This window comes from Dermacentor variabilis, chromosome 7 (genome assembly GCF_050947875.1).
Source record: "Dermacentor variabilis isolate Ectoservices chromosome 7, ASM5094787v1, whole genome shotgun sequence".
NCBI lineage: Eukaryota > Metazoa > Arthropoda > Arachnida > Ixodida > Ixodidae > Dermacentor > Dermacentor variabilis.
The window spans coordinates 150,445,458-150,459,790 of NC_134574.1; the positions used below are offsets into that span (position 1 = coordinate 150,445,458).

General features: G+C 48.2%; 1 protein-coding gene across 1 annotated transcript; it reads left to right on the forward strand.

Moving 5' to 3' along the window:
* Positions 1-474: 474 nt before the first annotated feature.
* LOC142587210 (endothelin-converting enzyme 1-like) lies at positions 475-3,749 on the forward strand. The gene has a single exon (XM_075698081.1). It carries the CDS (start codon positions 683-685, stop codon positions 3,314-3,316), a length of 2,634 nt encoding a protein of 877 aa, XP_075554196.1. The 5' UTR covers positions 475-682; the 3' UTR covers positions 3,317-3,749.
* The last annotated feature ends 10,584 nt before the right edge of the window (positions 3,750-14,333 follow it).

Consider the following 14,333-nt stretch of genomic DNA (forward strand, 5'->3'; position numbering starts at 1 on the left):
GAGCCCTTCCGTTAGAATGTTAAGCTCTCGTTAGAGCAGCTGCTATGCGATGCTTCCGCACCAGCTCCTCCGAGTCGTTCTGACCTCCGTCTGCTCTCCCTGCGAATCCTGGTCGATCCGAATGGATGGACGAATGCTATGAGCTCCCCTTCGAAACCGGACGGTGGATTGCGCCACCAAGCTCTTGTTATCATTTTGCCTAAAGTCCTGTCTACGTTTTAAGAGAAACACACACAAAGTATTCCCAGCATCAAAATTTCTGAACCACTAATTGGGAATATTGTTTTTGTACGCCATCCTTCGCAGTGAGTATGAGGCAGTAGTGAAGAAGAAAAAATAAGCAAACCAAATTCGGACGCGTGGTAATTGCGCTCGGCAGAAGAAGAAGAGAAAGAAGAATATCTTCATACGATCGGTCGAGCAGCGTTGACGCTCCTCAACATTTGTTTTTCTCAAAGCAGACGCGATGGACGACTTCGCTGAGGAAAGGCCCTCATGGAATGAAGTGACCGAGCTACCACGAGTGAGGTCACTGCCGGTACCAAGGAGCGCCGCACTCGATTCACCGGGGAGTGGCTCGCTAGCAAGAGCTGTTCCCGGCCGATCATCCCCGTCGGTGCGAGACGTTCTCACGGCGAAAAGACGCTACCGGATTTCGGCACCTCGAGAGCGCGTTGAAAGAATGACGTCGACAGCTCTGTTGCTCGAGCAACGACGGCTGTTTGGCCCTTCCGCTACGTCACCGTCTACGTGGTCAGCGGCATCGCGGTCACCAACGCCGTCCGAGCTGTCGAAGGAATGGACACCTCTGCTTTGGCCGAATAAGGGACCACCCCCACATCTTACAAAGCCGGGAGTGACGTTCGCCTTGGCTGCTTCGACGACGGTGGCGAGCGGCCGGCCTTATGGTAAGACGTCCACGATTCCACCGGTGGGTGGCGGTCTCTCTAAAAAGATTGTCGACGATGATATTGGCCCCGCCCTTGTCCCATCGAGGAAGACGCATCGAGCAAAGGGGGCTCAGTTTCCGCACGCAGCGTCAATGCCTTCGTTACTCATGTCGAACGAGGATGCTGTTCGCATTGACTTCGAAGACCAGAGGAAGCTTTGGGTAGACAGCTACTTCTCTGACGAGAGTCACCGGACCAGATTGCCTGCCGTGCCCTGCAGCACGCCCGTAGGGATGACGCCGATCGGCCGGCGACAAACTCTGCTCGAGCACGTCTGGCAAGCTAGCGCGAGCCGATTGAAACTTATCGCAGCGTCGACAGCATACTGCGCGCTAATCGTCGCCATCAGCGTTGTCGCAGACTCGAGCTTCCCGCACTGCGAGCACCCGATCACGTGCTTCGACCTCACGCGCGAGCTGGAGGCCAGCATCGACGCCAGCGTGGACCCGTGCTCGGACATGTACGATCACGTTTGCGGACGCTGGTCCGAGCAATACCCCGGAAAGCGACACCAGTTCGCGCTTCTCAACGAGAGACTTCGCTTCGTTCTCTTCCGCGCGGTCGAGGAGTCGCGCGACCAGAAGAACGCCGCGGAGAAGGCTGGCCTAGCCTTGTCTTCGTGCATGAGAGTCTGGAGCAGCGGAGACGTCGACAACGCCGGCGCCATCAGCGACGTGCTCAACCGACGCGGCCTCATCTGGCCGGCGACAAGGAACGTGGCTGTGCGAGACGTATTTCGCGAACTGGTCGCCTTCACCCTGAAGGACGACATCAGCGTCTTCTTCGCCCTCAAGGTGTTCACCCATCTGAAGGCGGGGGACAAGTACACGTTCGAGTTAAAGTACCCGCAGCTCATAATGGAGCCCATTCTCGACCCCGAAGAGCTGCAGACCTGCATCAGGACCTACAACAGCAGCGTCGATGTCACGGGACTCGCGATGCAAATAATAAACCTGGAGCTGGACTACGCCACGAGCACGGCGGTCAACTCGGCCTACGACTACTCACCCAAGTACCACAAGTTCGGCGACATCGACGCAATGTACAACTCCTCAATCGTCAGTACCGGCTGGTGGCTGGACGCCATCAACGAACACTTGCCGAGCGACGCCGCTGTTGGTTCGGACAGTGTCTTCCTGCTCTACGACAAGTTCGCCCTGTCTTCGATCACTGACATTCTATCCGTATATTCGGACAGGACTATGAACCTGCAGAATTTCATTGGATGGAAGATAGTTAGGTACCTTTCCTACGGGGCCTCCAGCAAGCTGTCCACTTGTGACTTCCGCGACGAACGGGGCAACTGGACTTTCACGTTCCCCGTGGCCCTGAAATACTGCATAAGATACGTGAACGAGATCCTTCCTTACGGCCTCCTGACACTACAACTTACTGGCATACTAGCGGGCAGCGAAATTCCTTACGCTCGAAATATGACAAACGACATTCGGCGCGCCATAGAAATCTCCTACAACTTCTCCTGGCTGGACGAGCAGTCGGCGGCGGGAGCGGTTCGACGACTTCGGGACATTCACGCCATCATAGGCGGACCGAGAAGACTTCTTTCGCGGGGAGCAGTGGATGTTCACTACAGACACATTCCTGGCGTGTACAAAGAAAGTTTCGTTAATTGGCTCGTGGACTCCTACCGAGCAGTCGCCGAGAGCAAGATTAAGCGCGTTTATCCACCCAGTCACCCTGATCACCGCTCACCGAGCCGCGACGACTGGGAACTGACCGAAGACACCATGAGTGCATTTTACCTGCCGCCATATCACCTAATCTATGTGCCGGGGTCACTCCTACTGCCACCATTTCAGAGCGATTTGGCTCCCGACTCGTTCAACTACGGAGGACTCGGCAAGGTCATCGCCCACGAACTGACACACGCGTTCGACCCGAAGTACATCGACGTAAATTACGCTCGCGAACCAGACGTCTTCTACACGCCGCAGTTCAAAGAGAAGTTCTTGGCCAAAATCGACTGCCTGATTCTTCAGACGAACGCGATGTCCCAGGACCTGTTCGTTGGCGAGCGAACCATTACCGAATCCTTCGCCGACAACTCCGGTACGGAGCTTGCCTACCTGACCTACTCGGCGCTTGCCGAAGCCAGACGCAAGGACGGCGTGGCTGGTTTTACGGCAGACCAAAGCTTCTTCGCTGCGACTTGTTTCTTTCTGTGTGGCGCGGACGGCGAGAAGCGGGTCCAGAACTCGGTCTACCTGTCTCTCAAGGCTCGCTGCAACCAGCCCTTGATGAACACGGAACAGTTCGCCGAAGCCTTTCCGTGTGCGGTGGGAACTCCGATGCGCCCGCCGAACCGCTGTGACATTCACACGCCCAGAATGACGTCAAGACGGTGAGGGTTTCTTGCGCGCCACTTGAGCGCTGTAGTTTCATAGTCGTCTTAAATTTTGCTCTTAGCTTCACCTTAAGTCACGTGCTCGGCACTCTCTTTCAAAGAACGTGCTTCGATGTACTCGTATACGCGGATGTGGAGGTATTGCTCCAAATATAAAACGTTGATAGACATTGCATTTTTTCTATATTTAAGCAATGACTGTTGCGTTGTCTTTGGCGCCTCTTCCACGTATGCTTAGCCTGCTTACTTCAAAACAGTCAACACATGCGCTTCACTTTTGTGCGCGTTCAATGACTCCCCACGGGACTCGTATCCACAGGCGCACGTCTTCTGTGTAAGAACTCAGTGCTCCATTGCTTGTGCTCGTTCTGTTGTCCGCAACTTCCATCTTTTCGTGGAACGAAAATTTCTTATAGCGTACGGCGATAAGCACGAGTGTGGGGCAATAAATCTCCGTTTTCTTCATCGTTTGTATTTTCATCTCGAAAAGAAAATGCAGTAAGGCTGTTTGCTGCACGTAACCGTTACTGCGAACGTTTGGCTACTCGGCTAACTAATGGTGCTAGCAGACGCGTTTTCCTATATCTGTCGACAAGCATTGTATTTTATTTTCGCGACGAACAAATGAGACGAAATATACAGTTTCTTTCTCGTCAACGGGCATTCTTCGCTGCGAGCATTTAATCAAATGCTACGCCGGATGGCAGTGACCTCCCTCTGGCAGCAGGCAAGACAGCTGGGCTAACTCTGCTGATATGAACTCTCTTGAAAAAGAATTATAGACCGTTTCTAACGATTTCAAGGATATTTTCAACGATTATTGTTCAAAGCAGCCGGCAGCATTGAAGTGCTAACGTAGCCATCGACAATTGTTGCAGCTGTTGTGTCTGTTTCTTTATGACCGAGAACGATCTTACAAGAAGAAAATATTTGCTTGTATTGGTACAATATCGTATCACTACTCCAGCGCCAACATTCTCGTAGCGTTAATGAATAATGACAAATTTCCCGAAGAACGCGCAGCCACACGAGCGAACGAAGTGAACTAGGAAAAATGGGTGCTCCTCCTAAAGGCACCTAAACGATCTTTAGCTCCTCCATGTTCGTGACGCCATCTACCATAGCTTATCGCAATGGAGACTGTAGGAATGTGGCCTGCGAGATTCACAGCGCTCGGTGACAATGTTTGAGGCCGTGGTCCGCATTGAGGAAACAGAGCGTAACTCCTCATTGGAAGGCAGGGATTTTTCGCTCGCGTGCATGCGACCGCTGACATGCCAGCTGCATAGGGAGGGGAAAGGGAATTGAAAGATTTCGGGAGAGTGAAAAAAACAGGGAAATAAAGAATCATCAGCCATTCCACTCTGCGACAGTGGATGACCATGCGAAGCTGTGTAGCACACTGTACAGAGGCGACACAGAATTTTGAACAAAGGTAAGCAGACTCATTTGTTTATACAGTTGCGTGGACGACTACATATATATATATATATATATATATATATATATATATATATATATATATATATATCTATATATATATATATATATATATATATATATATAACCTTTGCATTACAAGAGGGTGGAGCCTGAGTGATTGCATTTCTTGCTTACTTAGGGCGTACCAGTCATTGCTGATGATGACAGTTTTGTTGACGCAAAACAATACTGCATGGAAGCCTAGACATAAACATCTTCGCCATAAATAAAGATGAAATGAGCGAGCTAACCTGATAATATTATTTACCGGTCAGACGATGGCGAAATGTGCGACGAAGCATAAATTACTTGTGTGCATGCATGGTCGCGCTTGGTAGTTACCTTTTTCTTCTTTACTATTCATTGTGCGACATGTTAGCGTACCTCCTCGCTTTATCTGCAATTTCTGTATTCCCTGCATTACTGCACTGACTACTCATCAAATATATTTTGCAAATGGTCGCTGTATTAGTCTTTGGCTACGAGATCATACATGTTATGTCCGTTACTATACATATTATGTCCGTGATCATGCACGTTATGTCCGTGCAATCCTGTAACGGATCCGGCCGTATCAATCTGTTCCCTGTTTTTCCCACCAATACTCGATACATCTATTGCTTATCTCGACTGCTGACCTGTCGATGCTTCCGCCCACTTCAAATCCAAGCGTTTCTTGAAGGTTTTGGTTACCTACGGGTCACGCAACAAATAAAACCGTCGCAACGACATCTGGCCGGCACAAGGCACCATGGTAACACCATTGGATGCGATTCCAATACTGCTCAAAGGTCCTTAAAATCGACGCTACTTTTTTCTTGCGTTAGAGAAGGAGAAAGTGATACGTTCTTAGGGGAAATAAATTCACAACTAACGGAGTTGAGCATTGATAGGCATAAATCATTAGGAAATTCGCGGGCGCTAGCTGGAATTGTTTGGCGCAGGACAGGGGTAATTGGAGATCGCCTTTGTCCTGCAGTGGACATAAGACAGGACGATGATGATTATGATGCTGATTATGATTATGATGATGATGATGATGATGAATCATTCGGCCTAGTTGAGGTTTATTTCTTGAGTCGTTTGTTGCGTTGGGTGGTGTATATGAGCATAATAATACCAATTCAGACATTTGGAAGACCTGTTGCAAACTCCGGTGGACTTGTCGGTGAGTTCCAGACAAGGTCCACTCGAACTTTGTGGAAGCTAGTCGCTCTGCGGATGTGTACCGATGCGTGGGTGGCTCGAACATAGACTGAATTCACTTAACGTTTCAAAATACAAGACGTGCTCCGGCACAGTCGATGACATCACCTGAAACGGTGCCTCTTAAGGAGAACCAAGAAGGTTTGTCATTTGTTGAGTCGCACTCAAACACAGTCACGTGTCGAAGAGTATGCCCACACAACACGAGTACTTGTTGCATACGTCCGTTTGTTTTGCATTAAACATTCGCTTTCAATGATAAAGAGAAATAATTACTGAGCTTCTCTCCTGGAGCACCGTTACACTGTTGTCTAAGCATTAATTTTCTTTCCTGCCTTCCGCTGTCAACTATGTGTGCTGCGACCGCGAATACCTTATTTCTCTCTCGTCTTTCCTTTTATTTCGCCTGCGCTAAAACGTACTTCCGAAAGGGCTGTAGAAAAGAGCGCCCGTTCCACCCTGTCTCTCAGTTTGAAATGACTGTGCTTACGCTGGCAGCCTAAATTAAGTTATTTGGGCTTCTCCATACCTTTCGTCCGAGTATACCCTGAGAAATTTGTCATCTTATCAGGCTTATGGTCGACACATTCCCCATACGTTCCTCATTTTTTCGCAAACGTGCTCGATAACATATCCTTCGCTGGCGTGGTTTGTTTCCGTAGCGCACAAAGGGAATTCGTTAGGCTTAAGGGACGTCTATTAGCAACCGTAGGGAAATTTTCTCAATCACGCCGCGAATTTCGCGCTGGTCGCAATTTGTGAATGCCTGGCTCAGCGGCGACGCCATAAGGCACCCTTAATTATTCCGCTCGCTAGAAATGCGCCTTTAACTTTCAGTCTTCAGATGCCTAAATGATTCCCAGGTCCAGCACGTCACCCCTCCGCGGAAGAAGGTGAAGAGTCAGAGACGACGGGTGTCCGCATACAAACTAACTGCATTATAAGTTACCCTCCGGAGCAGCTCACTGACTTTTCCCCCGCAACGCAGATCTGTATACCCAACACGGTACAAGTGTATTTACGAGTTCCTCATTACGCCCAACTGCAATAACATTAGCGGCAGTTTGCACCGAGGCCAATGGAGATCAAGAGCCAGCAGCAGCTAAGCTACAGAGCAACGTTTCACCTCTCCGAACGTCAACGACGCGTAGGCGCCCCACACCAACCCAACTTTGAACTTCCACCCCGTCATCGCAATCCCCCTATGCCATAGTGTACATCTCGGCATCGCACCACGGCAGGCAGGCACGCACGAAATTCGGATTCTGCACCGAGGTCTACAGCGTAGAGAACGCCGCGGTTAAAATGCGGTGGTCTGTCTGCGCTATAAATCCAATTAGAAGGACGGGGCAAAGGCCGAGATGGGGAAGCTTTTAGTGGCGACCCTGTTTCCGCCGGCATCACGCGTGCCTCGGTCCCGTCGTCCAATTCCCACTTCGTTCCCTAGAGTTCGCTGGACCCTCGATCCGGTCCGAGTCGGCGAGCGACGAACGCTTCATGGGTCTCCAGAGAAAGGCTTTGCAAAGCCGAATCAGCGGGGCGAATTACGGGCAACCGCCAGCCTGGAGAGTTTTGGAAGATTGTATTATTAGGGAAACGACTGAAAGAGAGAGGCTGTATTCGCGCGGAACTGTGGAACGACAGCAAATGGGTTAAAGAGTCTAGCAACGTGTTGGACGCATCGTCGGTATTTTAATGGAGCTTTACAATACTGCAATCATTGGAGACGTGCTTTCACGCTCTACGACTCTGGAGTTTGAATGCGACAACTCTTTCACCGCGCATGTAGAAGGCGTGTTTGTTAAGCAGTGTAATTGCTTAAGGTTGACAACAAACTTTATGAGGTATAGTGCGACTGCGGCAACCATTTTGTCACATCCGTATCGCTCGTGTTTTGTGATTTTGTATATCGTTCATGCGCGTTTGCAGTATACGTTAAGGTAAAGAAAAGGTGGGCCAACGAACTTTTACGCTATAGGTTGGTTACATGTTCCGCCTAACTCATATCGAGAAAGTAAATGGAAGTTAAAGGAGCAAGGCTGACGTTTTGCAGGACACATTCGCATTTCTTGGTCAGCGAGGCTTTTCATTCCTGGCATCATAATTCATGTGGCCGAATCGCTTACCCTGAACTTGAACTATTTGCTGATACATATAAAACAAAAGTAGCAATGTTGTCTAGGCGCCCGTAACACATCGTATATGTTTATGTTTGGGCAATTGTAGTATATTCTACAACAGGTACGCTTGTTCATTTGCTCATTCAAGTTTCATGTCATCATGACTTCCAATTTATGTCACTTTTGTCGCTTTCATCTTTAATTTGTTTCATTTTTTTGCTGTTATTATTGTCAAGCACTACGTATTGAAGCTTTGGTCCGTCGCACACGCTGTCTCTCCCTGGGATTTTTTTTTTTTTGCTGTGCCTTATCTTATTGTTGGGCCTGCATAGAGCTCAGATTGTTATGCAATTTTCTGATTGCACGAGTGTTACTGGACTTTACTGGAAAGCCCTCGACTTCTGTTGAAGGGCAACGGCAGTACTTCTATGGTTTTTTAACGGGAGAGATGAAAAGCACAGCCCTTCTCGTCTTCAGCCTCTGGTCGGAAAGGCTCAGTGAGCCGCGAATGAGATTTTTTTTCTGTTTTTAATCCGTTGCTATCTTTCCAACAACGTCAACGTCGCCACTACCAGCGTCCCTTTGGGACACTGCGCACGTGCTGAAGGGGTCGCTCTCAATCCTACCTCATTTGCATATGACCCCGCGCACCAGCAAGCGGGGCACTAAAAAATGCTCGGGGGAGAAGCACGAGCCGTGGATTAACACGGGAGACGTCCGATCGGAAAGGTTAATCCCTTCGTCGGGGAACGCGAGCCCATTTTTGTTTCTTGTTTCGTGCCAGGTCGGGCTACATAACGAGCCCTCTTTATGTGTTTATATGTATTAATAATAAATAAAAGCTTCATTTACCAGGTAATCAAAAAGGTTATACACAGTGTGGCGGCGCCAACCACGGAATATCGTGCGAAGGCGCATTTTCTTGGACCGAATTAGCCATTTTCTTGCGACAAAATGGCGTTGCTAGGTCGTTGTTTGACCGATTGCTAATTAAATCCTTTGCAGTTGTCGCGAGTTCGTTTATTGTTGTTTTATTGTTGTTTATTGTTTTATTGCAATAAAACTGTTGTTTTATTGCACACGTAATGTGCATACTGATGCACACTGAGTTTCCTAACACATACAGAGTTACTCGGTGGACACAGCAGGAGAAGGATTGCACACTTGAACAAAGACCGTTTTGTGGTTTCACGCCGTACTGACCAGCGCTGTAGAGAAGCCTTCGCACTTGCATGAAGGGTATGCAAGGGGAAATCATGCGCTCCGCTGTACAGTTGAGTGGAGGAAGGTGGGCAGGCTATGGCGCATATTTATGGCCGTTGTTCGCAGAGTTCAAAAGTAATTTACTTTGGACGAGCGAGGACTGACACGCTCCTCACACCTTAAACCGAGAGAATTATTCCGCGTCGGGATAGGCCAAAAACCATCGGTTGCGTAGATGTGGTCCGTGACGCATTCCAAGTCCTTCTCGTGCCACAGTCTGTCACACACAGAAACACGTTAAGCGAACGCAATGGGATTTCGGTGAAGTCCCGCTTAAAGATGGCCTTCGCAGCCGTTGTCAAAAACACGTTCCTCGGCCTCGCGATGCTGGTATGCAACGTCTCCACCTAGCCGGCCTCATCGCTGTTCATCGCTTCTGCAGCGAGCTTGGCACGCTTGCGCCATCCGTGGTTCTCCAATCGCTTCCGTCGCTCTTCAGCAGTTTCGCTGTCACGTTTGAACGGCATGAATTGTCTTCTTTGCTGGCGCAGTCGAAATCGCTTGGCCACGTCGTCTTCGTCGGCCAACTCCCGCTGCCTCTGTCGCCGAGCTCGTTGTTGTTCGCTGCGCTTGGCGCCACGGATCTCTTCTTTAGACATTTCCGACGTCGATCGCGATTCCCATTCCATGTTTATTTCACGCTTACGCACGCGGGCGTTTGTGCGAAAAGGAGTGAATTAGCTGTGGACGCGAAACACGCGTGGGGAAACGTGCGCATGAAGAGGCTCCACACAGACAGAGGCGAAGTCTAGGTTGGTAGGCCGGTATGGAGCTTTCGCACCAAAAAGCGTTTGGCACTCGGTAGCAGGAGAAAAACAACGCTGTGCATTTTGCAGTCACCTGGTGATGCGATTGCGGCCAGTCGCCATTGCCTGGTGTTCATGGGATGAGAGGTACACGGGTACTGACGATGAAGTGCGGTCCCGCTGAATATTTGAGGTCGGTCGTCCGGGATAGCGAGGACGTTAACAAAGCGCCCCCGATTCCGCCTTCTCCACAACTTGTGCGTTGGCAGAAACTGTCGAGTTCGTTTCTTCTCATTTTTTAACTGTCTTTTGTTTTGCTTAACGCTCAAATTAGTTTTTTTTTCTGTGCTCCACACCATTTTACTAGCGGTAGTTTGTGGCACAGGGAGACAAATTATATGGCGTCTACGGAAAGAATTCAGAAATAGCAAAAGTCGTAATGCATGAACCCGAAAGCAGAACATTGTTTTGCTGAATCTATTATTATTATTATTTTCTGCATGTACTGCACCACTGCTTTTTCTTTCATTGCAGTTAACAAAAGGTCATAAATGAAGGCACATAGATTGCATAGTAATCCTGTGTACATGCGGTGTAGAAAGTAAATTTTTAGGAAAAACGCCATAGAGACATCGAAAATTAGAACTAATTACGGTGCACAGCATACAAACTATAAAATTCCCTTTTTGTTCAATGTATTGCGGCGGAAAATTAACTTTCAGGAACACATGAATTAAAAGACATATTGGAAGGTTAGTCTTAGAATATTGTACTGCGCAAAATTGAGGTTTTATTTCGTGTTTTCATGCAAAGTTTACTTCTATTCCTTTTTGTGCGTGTTGAATAGCTTAAGTGTATGCATGAATGCACTATGTGTAAAAAAATATGTTTCAAATCACTGTCTGAGTTATGTCCGGCGAAAACTATTGTTCTCACTATTTTTATGTATTACAGTCCATTTACACCACGCGCCTGAATATTGCTTTGTATTTGTAAATTTCCGATAAAACAACTACTCTCTTTATTTACGTTGCTCTAGCTTGTAATAAATTGTATAATTTTTGTATATACATACAAAAGAATCGCATCACACTTCCTTTCTAGTAGGTGCGCTTTCTCCACTTGGAATGCTGACTGGAGCAAGAGCCCTTGTCAGGAGATATGCCTTTAGCTCTTGCTTCCCTTTCTTTTGTATAATAAAGAAAATAATAAACTTCTTCTTCTTCTTCTTCCTCCTCTTCTTCTCCTTCTTCTTCTTCTATATTTGCGGGTCGTTGAACTGTTGGTGTCGTAGTTGATAAAACTACCGTGGTGCAATTCGCTAAATACAAAGGTTGACGTCCTGCCTCGTTCACTCAAACTGTCACTGTACAAATGGATCACTCACTGACTCGTAAATTTACTTCTTTATTCGTGCTCTGTCACACTCACTCGCTTTGGGTGATTCAGTCATTTAATGAATTGCTTACTCTTTCACTCCTCTGACAGAACCGCACATTCATTAAGTCACGACCTCGGTCTGTGTAACACTTACTAGCTCGTTTAATCGTAGTTAACTCACTCTGAGTCGCATCCCCTTGCCCCTCCCCCAGTACAGGGTAGCCAACCGGAGATAACCTCTGGTTAACCGCCCTGTCTTTCCTTTGCCTTTCTCTCTCTCTCTCTCTGAGTCATTGCTTCAGTCAGTGATTGTATTACTTGTTCTCTTACATAGTTTCGTCAAACCATTCAGTCCCACAATGAGTCCCTAATTCATTCGCTCTTTCTTTCACTATAGGTATCATTCGCTCGCTAGCTGAATCATTGACTATTCTACTCACTCACTCACTCACTCATTCACTCACTCACTCACTCACTCACTCACTCACTCACTCACTCACTCACTCACTCACTCACTCACTCACTCACTCACTCACTCACTCACTCACTCACTCACTCACTCACTCACTCACTCACTCACTCACTCACTCACTCACTCACTCACTCACTCACTCACTCACTCACTCACTCACTCACTCACTCACTCACTCACTCACTCACTCACTCACTCACTCACTCACTCACTCACTCACTCACTCACTCACTCACTCACTCACTCTTGTGATGTATTACCCGTTGCTACCACTCTAGCCACCACTCTATCTTAAAATCGGACTTTAAAAATTTTAAAGCACGCAAGATATCTATAAATGGCGGTCACGTAGGGCAGCTTTGACCTGCCTAGATAAAAAGTTTTCTTTTATGTGTGTGTGTCGTCGGGGGGTGGGGAAGAGAGGTATCTGCAGCCATTTACGGGTTGCAGAATCTCTAATACGCACGCTACCGCCCAACGACGGTGCACGCAAAGCGTATCGGGCTTGCCTATCACTATCCTTCAAAGCTTCGACGTAAGCAAGCTTCCAGGTGAGTTGAAACCATTCAGCAGAAACGTAGGCTAAATGTAGGCCCATAAAACAGGTACATCGAGGCACAAGTTATCTGCGCCATTCTAGCAGAATGTACTGTTCCTCTGCAAATCTTTTTTCTCCTGACTTGCGAAGTATAAACGCTGAAAAAAGGTAAAAAAATGCATCACTGGCAAAGAAGAACAGACAAATGTCTCGCATCCTCACGCATAGCGATTCCAAGTTTGTTCTCAGCGCATCATAGGGCGCGATCCAACGAGATAAAGCAAGAACATAGACCGAAGCAATGTCTTATCTCCCCACTTCCTCCCTCTTTTCTACGATGCGCCCTCTCTGAACATTCGTCGAATTTTGGCAGGCTGTCAGTTTGGCGCGCGCCATGAACATGTAACAAAAGAACGAACGTGCGTTTTCCCCGTGGGAGCAGGAAATTTGTTCCCCCAATTCATAAGGCACTGATTTACGGCTCACCGTTTTGCGTCCGGCCCGAACAAGGCTTAACACCGCCACTTCTCGTCTTTATGTGCGTTTTTTTTCCAGGCAAGTTAACAAATTCCTTTCAGCTACATGACTTTTTTTTTCCTTTGCAGATTCCTCGATCAGAAACTGCACCAGCGTGCTATCGTACTGTCCAGTGGGTAAATAGCTTTGGGTTGTGGTGGGTGCGGCGGATTAGGAGAACGTGGACGCAGTTCTGGAAGCCGCCATGATCGTAAAATAAAGCACAGCGCCCTCTCTCGTCGGCCCTCGTAAAACCTTCAGCGCCCGCACGATGGTTTCGGCACGCGACCGCAGACCGGAATGGATAAAGAGATATGGGAAGGGGAAAAAAAATGTTGAGACAGCTCGCAATGGCCCCGGCTTTGCTTGTGGGCGATTCTGCTGCCCTTGTGCAATGCAGTCTTGATACTCTTTTGGGCCGTTGCGTGAATGCATGTTCCTCCGCACGTTCCCTGAATGTGTGTTTCCCAAAGCAGCGACGCGCTTGGCCATCCGGGCGTTGCGGTTGCACGATTGAACGGCAGGGAGAAAGAAAAAGAAACTAAGCAAGAGACCGGGATACGTGTACTGTCGATCGTGTCTGTCAAAGCGATCTGATTGCCGCGATCTCTCTCGGGTCGAATTGGGGGGGACGTCTGATTTGGCGTTTATTACGCTATTTTTTTTTTCTTTCTCGGGCAATCAATGTTTGCAAGGACCGATAAAGTATATACACGAGGTTTGTTTCGATGGAGTGAGCCAGCCGAATATTTGTCCCCATACGGCCATTTGGTACAGAAGTAGCCACTGAAATGAAGAAGGAGCGGAAAGTGTAGGAACTGTCTCTTTTATAGGGTTAGTCGGAAGCACAAGAGATATGCAAGTGCGCAGGAATAAAAAAAAGAACATTCGAGACCCGTAGAAGGCGGAGCCCATGCACGAATTTGAGTCTGCAGATTCGGCGACGTGCAAACATGCCTTAAGGGAAGATTAAAAAAAAAAAAAACGTTGCTAGCTGGTGGGCCTGGTGAACAGGACGGCTCGGTTCCAATAAACGCTTCCTGAATGAAAGGAGGCCTCCCAGCAGAGGACGACAACCGCCGTCTGCTCAACAACAATTTAGTCTTCATAGTGCCACGGAATTAAAAAAAAAACAGTTAAAGAAATTGTGGGGTTCCGTGCGCCAAAACCACGACCTGATTATGTGGCGCGCCGTATAGGGGATTGATTTCGGATTGACTCCGGATTGATTTCAACCACCTCAGGTTCTTTAACACGCACCCAATGCACGGTACACGGGTGTTTTTGCATTTCAC

What these genes read in the sequence shown, in the direction of transcription:
- LOC142587210 (XM_075698081.1), top strand. Translation starts at nt 683, where the DNA reads ATGACGTCGACAGCTCTGTTGCTCGAGCAACGACGGCTGTTTGGCCCT.